At 42.8% G+C, this 17,353-nt stretch overlaps 1 protein-coding gene across 1 annotated transcript in view; it reads right to left on the bottom strand.

The window, feature by feature from the left end:
• ADGRV1 (adhesion G protein-coupled receptor V1) overlaps positions 1-17,353 on the bottom strand; it is a 1,865,288-nt gene that overhangs the window by 1,049,144 nt on the left and 798,791 nt on the right. Inside the window, exon 59 of the mRNA XM_086963519.1 lies at positions 4,237-4,416. Within this exon, the coding sequence (XP_086819645.1) occupies positions 4,237-4,416 (180 nt within the window). The remainder of the gene's footprint in view (positions 1-4,236; positions 4,417-17,353) is intronic.

Raw genomic sequence — 17,353 nt, 5'->3', positions numbered from 1 at the left:
GTGCAATACCGAGCCCCCATTTAATGCTCCCGGAGTGTGTAATGTGAATTAATTTAACCAGAGATTTCTGTGAGTTAGAGCCTGACATTTAGAAAGTACAGGTCAAAAACAGCGGGACGGGTTTGCCGCTTTCTACTTCTGAGATGTAATGTCTAAAATAATTCAGTAACTTATAGACACAAGTGGTTAAATTAATTCAATTTACACACTATAGACATATTAAAACAGGCACTCTGCTCTAGGTTGAGCCAGCGCAGCCCATCATGATTTAGCTAATACATAATCTTTGTTACTGGACACACAATCATGTTTCTAAGGTACGAATTATTTCACTTTGCTTATTTCATTTTTGTCAACCCTTGTGGTGGCTAGGCATTTAACTGTGAGAATCCCCAAAATGTTCCCCTTCTCACTCCCCTGCTATGTTTCTCTGTGGGCTACGAAATGTGGGATTGCCAAGTGTCTGCACTCCTCACTTGCATGCAAATACTAGATTTGTTTACATGCAAACACAGGCAACTGCACACAACATAAACAACAGCCAGATTTCAAAGATAAGCAAATGAGTTCCATCGGGTATCACAGAAAGAGATGATGTGAAAGAAAATCATCCGTCAGTACCTTTTTAAAAAACAAATATATATTTTTTCAATGATGCTAAACACAATCTGAAGACAATGGACCTCCAGTCACAGTTTTCCTTATCAACATCTGTCAGTACCTAAAAGGAATGCAGACTTAAATGAGGTTATGCGTGTGGGCCCCAAAGTGGCTTCAAGGCTGTAATTGTAGCCTTGCTTATCGTTAACCCTTGAAAAGCCTGCCTTCAATTTGTCAGCATACCCGGGCAAAGATGCTCTCATAAAAATGCATGTTTAGATCCTTGAGATTTTATTCATACATGAGGTTTTGCTTTCCAAACAAATTGCATAAGTGATTAAGTTACTGAATCAATCTGGGAAAAAAACATCCTAGCTTCTCTATCAATGCAATCTAGTCACTGTTGAGCAGAGATATCCTGTTGTCCTGAGCAGATTTAGCAATTATTTTTGACTCTGGTCTCATGGCCTACTTGATCACCAAGCTGTGGTGAGCATAAAATATGGTCGCCCGTGACCATGTCTTTCTGTACACGCTGCCTGGCTAAATTCAGTTTAAGATCATATCAATCATCAAGAAAGCAGTCTGTAGCAGGTGCATGTGCTATTTCCAAAAGATCTTTCTGAGGTATGTTGATATCCAATGCTTAATATCAAGGACTTTTCTGACCATCGGAACACCAAGGAAAGTGGTATGGAGGGTGTACCTTGCTTGGGTTCGGAGATAAGCAGTGGAGCGTACTACTGAGTCAGCCACTCAAATGTATAATGAAGTGTTATACTTGAGGGGAATAAAGTGCAAAACCATAAGATTTATTCATTTATTATGTATCTTATAGAGCGCGCGGCTAACCCGACGGGAGTGTCCCAGCGCTTAGCGAAGAAGATGGAGTAAGTGAATCAGCACTGTGGGCCTGGTAGAGACTATGGGAGACTGAAGAGCCATGTTTTCAGCAACTTACAAAAGCTAGGCTCCGATGAGGCCTTCCTGATATGTAGGGGCAGGGAATTCCAGAGGATGGTTGTTTTGACTGAGAATGAGCGTCCACCCAGTCTGGCCTTAGGAAAACGGGGGGTAACAAGAAGTACTTGGTGATTTGACCTTAAAGTTTTTTGTGAGGTGTGATTTTTTAGTTCTTTTCCTAAGGTAATGGGGACCGGTGCCATTTGTTGCTCTGTAGGCAAGGGCGAGTGCTTTAAATTCTGTTCGTTTTCTTACCGGTAACCAATGAAGGCTGTGTAGATGTGGTGAGTGGTGATGTCTTAGGGGGATATTTCTAATAAGCTTTGCAGCTGGGTACTGGATTGTTTGCAGCTTTCTGAACAGATAGGCCGGTAGGCCCAAATATAGACTATTAGCATAGCCTAATTGGGAAGTCACTAGTGTGTGGACAATAGTTTTCCTGCATTCCATAGGTAGTAGGTGGAGGAATTTACGCAGTGCCGTTAGTTTCCAAAAACAGGTCGAGGAAACATGTCCTATCTGGGTTTTGCACGACAAAGTATTGTTGATTTTAAAACCCAAATTCCTAGATGATGAAACAGGGCAAGGGGGTGGATTGAGCACTGAAGGCCACCAAAGGTCAGTTCGAGGGGGTGAGGGTTGATTAAAAAACAATACTTCAGTTTAATCGGCATTGAGCCGTAAGCAGTTGGTAGTCATCCAGGTGGAGATATCTGTCAGACAATGCTGAAATTTGGTAAAAAGATCAAAACCATAAGATCACAGAAACAATCGCTTTACAAATAAATATCAAAAGCAAGCCAGTACCTTCATCACCAGCATCTGTTTTGCTTTTTATATTACACTGGAAGTCAATATATTTTGATCTGTTATTTTTTTATGTGCAACTTACTGACTTCCTTAATAAATATCATCCTGATAGTTCGCCTTGCAAAGAAATTGATTTCTAAGCCCTGTCATCAACTCTGTGTAATAAAATGTTCTTTACTAAATACAGAGTCAACTCATATAGATTAAGTGAATTCTTTACATTTATGAAATGTTTGCTCGAAAAAAGTATTACTCACACCTTTCCAATTTACTCTAACACTCAGTTTTAGAGCCTTTGTATTTTATCATCCCAAAGGGAAAGTATGGCTTTTAGAGAACAAGTTCTTAAACATTTGTATAGTCCAGCCTATATAGGCAAAAGGTACTATTGTTTATGGCTTGAAAAACAATTCAATCAAGGCGTTTAAAGTTTTGAGGTATAACACCTTTAACAACTTGATTGATTTTTTGAACATGTATTTCCAACTAGTACTACATTTAGTAAGCCAGCATTATTTGGTGATTTCTAGTATTTCATTTCAAATATGCAAAATACAATCAGTGATTTCACCATTTGAAACAACGTTTTCCAGCAGTTTAGAGCCGCACAGATTTTGTCGCAAAAAAGGTGGCTATGTTTGTGTAACAGCCTGCTTGTAATTTTCTCTAGCATCTTCACTGTACGATTTCTGCCATATTCTCCTAAGGGATTTGCAGTACTTTTTTTTTATTATGCAAGATATCATCAAATCAGAGAGTGGGAACACAGGGTCTCTGGTTTTTTTTTGCTAGCTGGCATTAAAGAGTACAGTGCAGTCCCAACCACACATCAGTGGTGGAGATGTCAGAACATACTGAGTTTGACAAGGGTGGGTGGTTGGATTTTAAAGTCTGATTCAAAGCTTTAACATTAACCTTAGACCAGTTCCTGCCTTAGGTTATGACTGGATGAGACTTAACCAATACTCCACTGAGATTACAAGAGTGAAAGGAACTGCAAAATGGTCAGACGAGGCTAAACGTAGGTCCTGACCTCTCATGAGAGAAAATGGAGTTGAACAAATAGCCAGCAACTTGAGTGGGACCATTATTGACCAACCAAAAGTCCAGCCCCGAGAAGTCCTCAATAAGCGAGGAGGTGATGCTGCAGGACTTATCATCCAGGTGTCCAATAAAGTCTCCAGAAATGGTGATGCTAGCATACTTCACAATGAATTACTGGCCAGTCCTGAAGGGCCGATGTATTAGGGCACCTGAAAAAGTAAAGTTATTAGAACAGAAATAGTAACGTTTCACAGTCAAATAGAAAGCTTCTCTATTTGACAAACGTATTGTGATTTGAAAATAAGCGCAATACCCCCCTCCCCCTCTTAGGAGGCAGAAATCAGGGTGCAGAGAGATGACAATAGCTGGGGTTGAAACTCCATTCAACCAAATTTCTTTCAGAAACACAGCATCTGGAGCATGATCAATAAAAAAGTTGAACAGCTTAGATTGATGCTTTCTTAGTGACCGGCAATTATTATTAAAAAATGTAAAATGAGCAGCATTACACAGATGCCGGTCATCATTGATTGAATGAGAGTAACAGCCTGTGGCATGTATTTTCGGTGAAATAAAAGTTCAGAGAAACAGTCAAACTGTAGTAGAAGGAACCTGTGGCGGGGGAATTTCCTTGAGCATCTTTGAAGATAGAGGAGACTTGAGTCTGATGAACTGTATATTGGAAGAGCCACATGTTCACTATAACTATGGGAAACATCATTAGTAATTAAGGTTGTAATTCTATGTCCCTAACATTCATAATTTACAGAGCAAATTCAACAATCTGGCTGTACTATCTGTCATTCTTCAGACACTTACCACTCTCTCTATGAATCCAAAAACTCCCACAGGCGAATCATTTGGTGGAATATTAATGGTCACACGGGTTTCTACTCCAAGCCTGGCTCCTCCTGTTACCCTCATTAAAGTAACATTGAATATTTCAGAAAATTCAACTGCATTGTCATCCACTATGAAAATATCTATAACAGCAGCACTCTAAATCAGAAAAAAAGAGAGATGACATTTAGTATGGGTATTCTTCATACACTACTTACTTAGGGAGAGATACAATGAGTTATGGCAGTTTCTTAAAGTAAAAACATGTTGATTTGTTTATTGAACAAAAGTTTTAAAAAACTTGCCATTTCCTGAAGTTATTTTCAACAAATTGTTAGAATGCTAACATTGTTACTTGCTTCTACAGTTTAAATCTCATTGCATGCTTTCAGTAAATTTAACTAATAGAGTGCCTCATTATGTAAATAACACTGGCATTCAGGCAATATTGCTTCACTCTGATAACCTGATAAGATTGTGTTCATTATTTAGAATTAGAGTTAAATTTGAAAGTGAATCGAAACTCTATCTCAATATCCTAAGATCGCAGATTTGCTTGCGCCACCTCTTGGAATTTTGAATGGACTTGAGGTATTTGGATATAACCACTGCAATTGGAAGGCTTTTATTAGTGGCAAATGACTTCAACAAAAGGTTTTAACTGGTGTTATTGATTTTTATATGTGTGTGGAATATATATGGTGTATGAACTTTGCTGTTGCAAAGATAATCAACTAAATACATTTATTTTTGACTGACTAACTTGTGCCACCTTACTGTTGGATGTTAACAATTCTGCTGTGTTTCACGTAAGTCTCCAACTGTGAATGTGGAAATTGCTGCCTTTTATAGGCAGAAGATCGGAACAACCATTGGTAATATCAGTGCCTCTGCCTTGCACTGTGAATGGATACCTTTAACTCACACAGTACGAGACAGAGTGGTATTCCACGCATTTGAAATTGTGAAACAGAAAATTACTCTTTAGGAACTACTTTGCGAGAAACCTAATCCATAATAAAACTAAATAGCACAGTGTATAACTGTCCAAAATATGCTGCGGTTTTGTATTGAGAGTAGCCCTTTGCCAAATAAGGATCGGGTGGTAAAGTTTGATGTTTTGAGGGTACAAGTTGTAACATAGGAGGGGACATTTACGGAGTGAGGTTCCCTAGCAGAGCTGTGTCTGAGAAATAGCAGAGATTACTACAGAATTGAGGTTGAGGTGCATTGACACATAGGTCTGAGAGTCATCGTTTTGGGCTAGCAGAAGGTGCTTCAGGATTGATGTTTATAGGCCGACCTGTAGGAGAATCCTAGTTTTTTAATAGGAGGCCGTGACGGAGAGCTAAGGCGCACTGTCATTACAGTTTGAAGGTCAGAGTCAAGGGATAGTGGATGTCCTTGTGTCTGTGGGTGCACTGGCAAAGTGTGTGTGACTTACTTACTGGAAGCAATAGAGTATCCGTCAGTTAGTGAGGTATATCTACAGAACCTTATTAGTGTACATTTGACAGATTTTATTTCTCCGCACTTCTCACTGAGAGGAAATCACAGAACGGCACTTGTTGCTTTCAGGAAATGAAGCATGATGAACACGAATACCTTTAATTAGCTAAAAAAACTGCACCAAGTGCCAAATATCTTATCTTCACTGTAAAATGAGAATGCCCCTAATTTGTTTGTAGATCTTGTTCATATACAATTTAATACATACATTGTTGTGGTCAGGCGCGCAACACCTATTGGAATCAAAGGGCTTCAGCCCCCCCCCCGTCATGAGTGGCAGCCCGGGCTCAGACGCTTCCCGGGCACACACACAGCCGCACCCGAGCACTTCACAGGTCTTTAAAAGTCTATGTGCATGTTAATGAGGCTTTGATGTTTCCAAGAGCCCCTGCAGCTCCACTCTGCCTACTGCCCAAAGTTTCAGCCCCTCCCCGAAATTTTTTCTTAGCCCCCCCCGAAATGTGGCTCTAGTTGCGCCTCTGGTTGTGGTCGCTGTTCACAATATTTAAAGACATCTCACAGCAATATACTGATGCACTCATTCACTGCCTTACCAAGCAACAACTTACACCAACTCACCCATGACCCTTGCTCATGTACTCGCTCAAATCAATGTACTCAAGCACATGAAAATAACTTCAGTATGCCCTGATTGGCATGATGTGCAAAGAAGTCAAGTTGGTGTAGGAGACAGGGAGGAGGTCACAGCAGGAGGGGGGGCTTGTGGTGTGCTTAATGAGCCTAGACCATACTATCTTAATTAGTTTGGGTTCAAAGGTAGGTGATGGGCAGAACAGTGTGTCCCACTTCCTGCTACACATTAACAGTAGCCAAGTGTTGAGTCGGAGGACAATTGATGGTAATATTTTACCTCAGCTCCTGCTGAACACAGAAGCTAGTATCTTATCGATATATGTAAATCAGTGGGCAGGTACAGGGAGAGAGTTGAGGGGAACTGAATGCCCCTGGTTGAAAGAAGCACACAACAGAAGGGACTTTTTCATTATTCATATGAGCACTTTCAGTGTGAGAAGATGTCTGTGTTTCCATATTCTTGTGATATTGCTGAGGAGGCCCAAAAGGAAGGGGCTGAAACATATTGACCATTACATTATGAGGAGTTCCCCAATCCACAATTATATAAGATATGAAGATTAAATCAACAAGTAACCCTTGGGACTGTGATCTGATGCAACATCCCCGGTTAGGCCCGATATTGGATTGATGGAACTACCATAAGGTGAACTCCATTTTTGAAATGACAGAGGAGACACCTTAAAACTTTTTTATATACAAAGGACTGACAATGAACTATTGGTCATTGTCTGTACAGTAAATATTTGTGTATGTATATATTTTTGTATATCTGCATTCAATGATAAGTGTAACTAAACATTAAATCTTCCAGAAGGAAGGTTTGTTCTTATTACGTATATATAGAAAATGTTATGTTACGTAAAATGGGATGAACAATTGTGAAATACAAGAATGTGGACATACAATCCACTCAAAGGAGCAGCAGTAGTCAGTTTCAACTCTTGAAATATGCTCCTAAATCTAATAGTTGAGAGGAAAAATAACCAAAAATAAGGTGTTTTACAAGTTTCCTTTTTGAAACATTGTACTGTATTGTAATTGCATTTATATGGTACTTCATTTGCCATTATAGGGCACAGAAGCATATTGTCAAATGAGTAGGACCTCTCACAATGGGGGAGTGTCGGCTGGAAAAGTGTTGTATTTGTTGTTAAATATTTTGCAGCATTTCCTGAGTGACCACAATGTTGCCGCAAAAACGTGTTTTGATGGAAGAAGGGTAAGTTAGAGATAGGCAAGCATCCTGAAATCATAATTAATGGACAACTATAATATACTCTTTTGGATCATCTCTATTTCTAGTGAGTCTTGGATAGAGAGAGATGGACAGATAAATGTCTGAGATCTACCTGCATTTGTCTCTAATGGAGTATCAATATAGAATGTATTATCACACCACTCCAACCAGAGGCATAGCTCACTCAATGAGAAAAGGGGTGTGAACCTCAAATTTCCCAACTAAAAAAATCAGTGAGCTGCATGGTGGTGGTGGGGGGAATTGTTTTAAGATGGACTGTTTCGATGAGGAACAGGGTCAGTACTGTAGGCATCTGACTAGAGTAGCACAGTGGGTGAAAAACGATGGGTTGGAATGCTGCCCCAAGCAGTTGTCACTGGTTAGACTATTTGCAAGCGTTCATCACATCAACTTTTGGGTGTTTTATTGTCAGTAGTATGCCTGGAAAAGAACCCTTTGGTGGCTTGGCACAAAGCCGTCAGACTTAAGGCAATGTGTGTAGTTTTTATGCAGCACTACTAACAGTAATAAAGTGAAAACACAGGAAAAAAATCCACACCAACTTCGAATTATAGAGCAAAATGTGATAAATAATTTGAGATCAAAACGACAAAAATCCAATTGTTAAAAGCAGAGATACACAATTTAAAAGTTTTAAGTAAAAATAGTGCCTAGAAGCATAAAGTGCCAAATGGTTTAATTGGTTGCACTGGACTAGAACAAAGTCACAAGTTCAGGCCAATTATAATGGAGCGTGGACTGGATACAGCAACTAAGTTAGGCCTGCTGAACAAGAGTTCCTTAACCCATTCGACGCTGATGACGAGCTGGGCTCGTCATGCACTGCCCATTGACTTCAATGAAAATCTCATTATAATGGCACTAAGATCCTTAGCATCCAAGTGGTTAAATTCTGGTTGTGGAGCATTGCGAAATCCTGCTTCGAAGATGCATCATTCATGGGCAGTTCTGAAGAACTCTGAGGCTGCAATGTGAGGTCCTGCATTGCCATGAAGGATGCCATTGAAGAGGGGCCTGCGATACACAATTTTGCTTGGAAGATACGTCCTGACCCAGCCACTCTGAAGAAGCTGCATGGCTATGATGCCGAGTCCTGCGTCATCGTCGAGGATGCCGTTGACGCAGGGCTTATGATATAAAGGCCTGCATTGAGGATGTGTCACACTGTGTTGGTTCTGCTTAGAAGACCACAGATGGGCTGGAAGATCACAATCTGACCCACTTCCAATGGTCCAGGCCTGGGGTAGAACCACTTGGGGTGTAGGACTCACTGCAGACACAGTCCAGGTGCAGGGTTCAAGGTGGTTGGAGTCTTCTCTGTCCTTGAGGCTATCATCAGGAGGCCAGCCAACTAGCCCTTGGAGTCACTCTGGTGGTCCTGGATTCAAGATGCCAGTATAATCTTTTAATTCAGGCAGCAGGGCAGCAGTCCTTCTTGCAGAGCAGCACAGCAGTCCTTCTGAGCCTTACACAGGTCCAGAGATGTACTGACAAGTTGGATCTGAGGGTCCATTATTTATACCTGGTGCCCACTTTGTAGTAGGAAAAGGTTCTGGAGGTTTCCACCACAGAGGTGTTTGGAATTACCAGCCTCCCAGCCTTGGCCCCCACTTATCTGGGGTCACAATAGACTAGTGTCAAACTCTGTGTGAGTGTACTCAGGCAGAGCTTTTGTAATATGTAAGTGTGGTAGGTGGCATCTCCTCCTCCTCATCAAGTCAGAGACGTTTGAGGTTCTGTGAATTCTGAACCCGTTTTATAAAGGTCATGGTATCGTTACGATTTTGGTAGTAGCGAACCGTAAATGACGAGTGCGGCAAGTACGAGTGTTTTCGTCATGTTGGATCGATGGATTCACTACGTATTTAGGGATTTCGTTCAGAACCTTCGGGTTCAATTTTGTGTACGGCAGCCATTTTGTGGTTGCCCTCACATAGGCCGATGACTACGGCCGTAGAGTCTTTGGGACACGTACACCTTTAGCTGACTTCTAGATGACCTGAGCGAACTGACCCTGTTGCCTGAAGCTAACCTTGCTGAGCCAGTTCCTTGTCCGGTAGCTGGTCGAGATAGAGATCAAAGAGCAGGACATTGTTGAGTTTATGGTACACGCACACACCCCTCTATCTTGCTTCACATCTGTTTCTGTTCCTTCTTTTATGGCCCGTTTATGGTTTGGGTTGTGGTCTCCTATTTTGGGTTCGTCCAGCCTGTCCGAGCAAGAATGTTGGGCTTTCCCGTGTAATTGATGGTGGGCTGGACAACTGAAAAGTGGGATTGTCGTTATGCGATACCTGTTGCAATATCACCCATGATTGGAGAGTTTGTAAATAATGGGTGATTTTTAGCATAAAAGACGATGTCTCTCAATATGAAAATCGAGCAGTCTCTAGCGAACCTACCCGTGTCGTACTTCGTAGATTTCTGTTCCTGGTTGCAGCCAATAAATGTGATCTTTGACATCACCGAGAAGTATCCCGTGTCTCTGTATTCTAAGACAGGTGAACTCGAAGACATTGGGCGTGCCCCTGGCGCTGCTGGGTTCTAAAACCTGGTTCTTCAGTTGGCGCCCAACATAGGGTGACTTCAGTGGTACCGGTCCAAGCCTGAAGATCGTGAGGAGCTTCGTGAGAAAATTCTGGAGGAAGGTCAACCACTTCATCGCCCCCTGTATGTCGTCGTGGTCCGAAGGTTTTTGCTGCGAGGTTCCTCGCTTTCCGACGGCTACGAAGGACTGCTGCCCTGACTGTCGCCCTGTCTTGGACCCTTTGACGATTTGTAGAGCGAGACGATAGACGGGTCTTCTGGTGACGTGATCAATACCTCAGTTAAGTATAAGTGGAGCGTCTCCCAGTCCTTAGTTTTTGGGTATCCTTCGGGATCTTTGATTTGGAACTTGCAAGTGCCAAAGACGAGGGACTCGTATATTTGCAAGACTATCGAGTTTGATTATCCCTTGAAGTTTGAAGCTAGATTAGTGAGCAAAGATGCCTGGTCTTAGCAAACTTGGAAAGATATTTTGTTGTGGTTGTAATAGGGATTCCCGATTGGAGGATTCGTGTCCCATACCTCCAGTTGGAACTCCGACTAATGAGCTCTATTCTAAGCATGGCGTGGGCCCCATTACGTATAATGAAGTATGGGTCCGATATACGAGAAAGGACGGTGTCCTCAAATGGCCCCAATATGGTAGCTATGACATGGAGATTTTAGATAATCTGGAAGTTAAACTATTTAAGAAGAAAGCCCGGCCGGTGATGTTTGACTCTTTCGCCTTTGGTGAAAGGAAGTCAAACAGAGAGAAATTAAACTAGCGAAGAGAAATAAAAGAGGGAAGGGTATATCGATAATGCAGGCTGCTGTACAGTTTAAAGATAATGAAGAAGAACAAGCGAGTGAGCAGTTGCACAGGCAACGTAAAATGGCTATCGATAAATGTTATCCAGCTTTGTCACCTCTCCAGCAAAGTGCAATGAAGGACCCTGAAAAGGATCCTTTGATGTCACATTTGTTGGGTTCTCCACCCCCTTATGTGCAGAGTGCTACAGCACCTCCGCAACCTTTAGTTGCGCAACCTCCAGTTGTGCCTCTTGCTGTTGTTCAACCGCCAGCTCCTCTTCAGTTGGCTCCTATTCCTTTGGCGCAGCCTTCTCAAGGGCCGCCGACTTTGCTACCAGTTCCGCCTCCAATTCCTATGACTTTTTCTCCTGTGTTTCCTGCTTCTTCTGATACTCCTTCTGATACTACTTCTATGTATACTTTGTCTCAACCTGCTTTGCCTCCTGTCCTTATGGCAAATTCTCCTTCTGTTTGACAGAGAATGACTGATACTGTTACTGGTCTTTTGTCTCCCTTCTTTGGGTCGTTGAGTATGACCCCTGCTTCTGCGCGTAAACATTTGCGTAGCCAGATGCCTGGTCCCGAAGAGTGGTCAGTATTGGATCATATGGCTCGTAAGTGGGTTGCCAATTCTTCGAGATATGATTTAGAGTCGGTTATGGATGTCTTCCGTCAATGGGAAGCACCAAAGCAAAGGTATGTCTTAGACATGATGTGTACTTTCCCCCGTGAGGAATGGGAAGATGGTGAGTTGGGACATACTCCGTCTGAGTTGTTCCGTGTACAGTCCGAGTTTGCGAAAGGTACAATAGTGGGTCTCGAGGTCGAAAAAGCAGTTGCGACATTGCTTTTGTTTAGGAATGTGCATCCTTCTCAGCCGTTGTTTGAGCCTGATTCTTCTGTTAGGAGACAAGCGCGACAGTATCCAATGAGAGAGGTTCCTCCGGTATGGAAGGATGAAGTGCCTGCTGGTGCGAATAATAATCCCCCAGCTGTACCGGCTCATTTTCAGCGTGTTTGGGTACATGTTCCGTGGAAGCAAGCTGAAGTTTTGGCTCTTAAGCAGACTTTACCTGATCCCCCGAAAGAATCCTGCAGGGTACTATAAGGAGTTATCACAGACAGCAGACTCATGTATTATGAACCTAGCCGATATAGATATGTTGTTTGGGAATGTGGTTCCTCAACCCTTGTGGGGTATGATTTGTCATGTGGATCATGCGCAAGAGTTAGGTGATACATGGACTAATATTGCAGCTGCAGATGGTCTTCAAGGTGGAGGAGCTAAACCTGAAGCTTTGGTTGCAGAACTCCCCGGTAGGATCATTACTTATATGAAGACTTTAATTCCTGCTATACGAGTGAATTGGGATAGGTTTTCAGCATGTAAGCAGAAGAAAGACGAAAGTGTGTCTGATTTCTTCACTAGATTTGAAGAGACGTTTATCGACCATAGTGGTCAAGATATGGGTATAGAAGGTGGCCAACGGTTGTTCGTTGATAGGTTTGTGCATAACTTGCTTCCCGAGTTGTGTACTAAGTTGAAGGATTCAGAGAGTTCATGGGCTGTTTCTTCGTCGGAGCAGATATTGGCTACTGCACAATATTATGAGAATAGGGATAAGGATGAGAAAGAGAAAGCAGACCGAAAGACAAAAAATTTGAAGATGAAGGTTCTTTTGCAGCAAGCGTATCCGCCTCGTAATAATCAGCGTGAATATCAGCAACCTCAGCAGTTTCAGAGAAATTCGCAGAGGTTTGAGCCTTCTCAACAGCGTTTACCTGTGGGCCCTAATCAGTGTGCGTATTGTAAAGAAGAGGGTCACTTTAACAATAGTTGTCCGGTTCTGTTGCAGCGTACGAATGGTGCTTCTGGTGTGAGAGGTCGAGGTGTTCAGCAAGCTCCTAGAGGTAGGGGACGTGGTGTGTTCACCCAGAATGCACAATCCTTTCCTCCACAGAATTCTATGAACTGTTTTGACCTGCAGAATGTTGCGTCTGGTAGGACGACTCAGTACTATGCTGACGACTACTATGTTGAAGGTGAGAATATCGACGGTAATGATTGCTAGGACAGCGATAGACAAAGAGAGGGAGTTGTGTCAGTTCCAGTAGATCAGAGTGGACCTTATGTTGAAGAGATTGCATCAGGTGTGTCAGAGCCTTTTCTGTTGGATACTGGTGCTGCGAAGAGTTCTATCATGCACTCTAAACTCCCTGGCGCACCTTTGTCTGGCTTGGCGGATGTTTCGGTAGGTTTTTCTGGCGCCCCAGTTTGTAATCCGGTTTCTAGTCCTTTGTCTCTTTCTGTTGGACCTTGTGAATTTGAAGCACCCCTCATTCTAATGACAGGTTGTGGTGAGAACTTGTTGGGATTGGATTTGTTGAAAAGATTGTATGCAACGCTACATTGTTCTCCTTCGGGAGTACAGCTTACATTGGGTAAGAGAGTGATCTCTCCGATGTATTTGTCCAAAGATCGACTTCCATTGGAATTGCGTTCTTTCCCTGATACTCTTTGGGCTACTGGTCCTAATGATGTGGGTCTTTTGGAGATTCCACCATATGTTGTGACGTAGAAAGCGAATGTTAGATTGCCACGTATTCCCCAATATTGGATTTCTAGTGATGGTGAAAGAGCGCTTTTAGCGATCATCTATGATCTAATTGAAAAAGGTGTGATCGAGGAAACGAGAGGTAATGTGTGCAATAGTCCGGTTTTGCCTGTTTTGAAACGTACTGATTCTTCGCAACCGCCTGTGTACAGGTTTGTGATCGATCTTCGCGAAGTGAACAAGATTGTAGTACCGCAGTTTCCTGTTGTTCCGGATATTACTGCTTTGCTGACTATGATTCCTGCTTCTGCTACTTGGTTTTCGGTGATTGATCTGAAGAATGCTTTCTTCAGCATCCCGATTGCCGAGGAGAGTAGAGATATTTTTGGCTTCTCTTTAGGAGGCCGAAGGTTTCGGTTCAAGCGCACTCCTCAAGGCTATTGTGAGAGTCCATCCATCTATAGTCAGGCTTTAAAAACACAGCTTGATACGATTGTCTTACCTGATGGTGCTGCTCTTATTCAGTATGTCGACGATTTGTTAGTTGCTGCTGATAATGAGATTTGTAAAGAAGCTACTCTTTCTTTGTTGAGTCATTTGTCTAACCTCCATCATAAAGTGTCACTCTCGAAGTTGCAGTATTGTCGACAAGAAGTGATCTACTTAGGTCATCTCTTATCAAAGGAGGGAAGAAGATTGACCCCAGAACGAATTCAAGCGATTGCGAAAATGAATGGGCCAACGACACAGAGAGAAGTGCGTGCTTTCTTGGGTATTACTTCGTATTGTAGGCAATGGATTTCAAATTTTTCGCTTCTTGCGAAACATTTGTTAGCACTTACTGTTAAGGATACTCCGAATCCTCTTCCTTGGACTGACGAATGCCAGAAGAGTTTTTCTGAATTGCGTGATGCGTTGTGTTCGGCTCCTGTGTTGGGTACCCCCAACTACAGTAAGCCTTTTACACTCTATGTTCACGAGAGAGAGGGATGTGCATTGTCAGTCCTGACACAGCAGTTCGGCGATAAACAACGTCCATGTGCGTATTTCTCGTCGACTTTGGATCCGGTAGCTAGAGCGTTGCCGAGTTGTTTGAGAGCTACAGCGGCAGCAGCTGTTTCTATCTGACAGTCTGCTGGTTTGGTGATGGATAATATGTTGATTGTGATGGTTCCACATGCAGTGGATACTTTGTTAAACAGGACCAAGACACAGCACTTAACTAGTGCTCGATTGTCAGGTTATGAGCTAACACTTTGGCGAGTCATGTGCATATAAAAAGATGCAACACGTTGAATCCAGCTACGTTGTTGCCGATTTCTGTAGAGACAGATGTTCAGGAACAGCATAATTGCTTTCTTAGGACAGAGGAGGAAACGAAGGGTAGAATAGACCTTAAGGATACTCCTCTTGCGAAGTGTGATGGTACCCTATGGGTAGATGGTTCGTGTTTTAATCTTCCGAATGGTGATACGATTGCAGCATATGCAGTTACGACTTTGCATACGATTGTTGAAGCTGCACGTATCCCACAAAATTCAGCTCAAGCAGCAGAGTTGATTGCATTTACAAAAGCGTGTTTGTTGTCGAAAGGAAAGAGAGTGACTGTGTATACCGATAGTCAGTATGTGTTTGGTGTGGCTCACAGTTTTGGTCGCCTGTGGACGGAACGTGGGTTCCTCACGTCTCATGGTACGAAAATTCAGCATGGTCAGTTGGGGAATGAACTTCTTGAGTCGCTTACGTTAACGATGCAAGTTGCGATCGTGAAATGCAGTGCACATCAGAAGGTTACCAATGACGTTGGTTGTGGTAATGCATTTGCAGATGAAGTTGCAAAAGATGTGGCGAAAGATGTGATGAGTCGAATGTATGTTGTGGGTCCAGCAAGATGGGTTCCGGATAGAGGAATGTGTGAAGATACGATAGAGAGCGTGAAGTCAATTCAGGCTGAAGCTACTGAGAAAGAATTGAATGTATGGAGAGAGAGTACGGGAAAATTGGATTCGACTGGTTGTTGGATTGAGTTGTCAGAGAACCAGCGATGGTTGTTACCTGATGCGTATGTGCTTGCAGTGGTTACAATGGCGCATGGAATGGCTCACATTAGTGCGAAAGGGATTTGTAAGTTGTTGGCTCCAGTATGGCAGAATGCTGGAATTCCTAAGTGTGCACAGAATCTGGTCCAGAATTGTATGGTTTGTCTGATGTATAATCCTGGCAAGGGAACTCCAACTCCAGCTGGTCACTTTGCGCCTCTGACGTATCCGTTCGAGGTTTTGCAATTAGATTTCATCCACATGGAGAGATGTAACAACTTGAAGTACGTCCTTGTGGTTGTTTGTGCCTTTTCAAGATGGGTAGAGGCATACCCCCTGAAAGATAATACTGCCTTGTCCACAGCTAAAGCCTTAGTTCAGGAATTCTTCCCCTAGGTATGGTTTTCCAAGAATGGTCTGGAGTGATATCGGGAGTGAATTTGTGGGTCAAGTCATGAAGAGAGTATGTGAGGGTTTAGGCATCAGACAGAAGTTCCACGCTCCAAATCACCCCCAGTCAGCTGGTTTAGTTGAGTGCTATAATGGCACCTTAAAACTGAAACTGGCCAAGATTCAGGCGAGCTCTGGTCTCCATTGGCCTGATGCTTTGCCATTGGCACTTTGGTCAACCAGAACTACAGTACATTCTAGAGTGGGCCTTAGCCCATACGTGATCGCATTTGGTCGCCCGGCAAATATATGGGGAGTGCCGAGGCTGACAAAGTTTAGCGAAATCGAGCATCCTGTACTAATTGACTATCTGTATGATTTGACGGCTAGATTGCGTGTTTTACACCAACAGGTTCATGACACATTGCCACAAGCATCTGAAGATCCAGGACACACCATTGATCCTGGTTCGCGGGTACTGATCTGGAATTTTCAGCGGACAAAGAACGATCAGCCCCGCTGGACCGGACCCCATCAGGTCTTGTTGGCAACGCGTACTGCAGTGAGAGTGCCCGGCAAAAGAAACTGGATCCATGGCGTACATTGTAAGAGGGTTTCTTTGCCTCTGCCGTACGGCCGTTGGGTCCAGGAGGGTGTTGGGGATTCAGAGACTGAGACTGTGCCGAAGTTTATCCCATTCAGCGATGCACGTTTAATTGGGACAAGCTCTGAGCGTGAGAACGACAATATTTTGCAGAAAGCCGTGCCTCCATTAGTTCGACTGGACACTTCTGAGCCTGAGTTATTATTTCGAGATCAGACATTGCCTGGTAAAGGCTGCTATAATTTACGACCGAGAGTCGTTGAACTAATAAAGTAAACATTTTTCTTGCTATTTTTGAAACTACGCTCTCTCATCTGAGAAACTGTTTTGATCGATTTTTGTTTTTCGAACCGCCATCCGGGTTCAGCTGTAGGGTCGCGGTATAAAGACTCAGAGTGTACGGCTGGAAGACACAAGGTCGACAGTTCTGGTTTGTTCTAGGGCGTTCCCTGGGACATTCCGAGGTACACTTGAGCGGAAGAGAACCAACTGCCGCGAACAACACGGTTAGAGGATGGAGTTTTTCGAGATGGAGAGAGCTGTTGAGGAAATGAACTTTAAGACAAGAATATGTAAAATAATGAGTCGAAAATGTTTTCTGATAATGTGTCTTTTAATGCTACTCAGCATGACAATGTTTTTGGTGGGTTATGTTATTTTCTCTTTCCAAGTGACGTTTGCACCCACTACACAACCTATGCCTTTTCCTACTATTTCTTTGCATTCTTTTCATCCTTTGCCTGAACATGAGTCCATTAGAAGATTAGAATTTGCTAATAACTCTTTTGTTCAACTTTTACACCAG

This window comes from Lissotriton vulgaris, chromosome 3_1 (assembly GCF_964263255.1).
Source record: "Lissotriton vulgaris chromosome 3_1, aLisVul1.2, whole genome shotgun sequence".
NCBI lineage: Eukaryota > Metazoa > Chordata > Amphibia > Caudata > Salamandridae > Lissotriton > Lissotriton vulgaris.
This window is presented reverse-complemented; position numbering and strand designations above follow the sequence as displayed.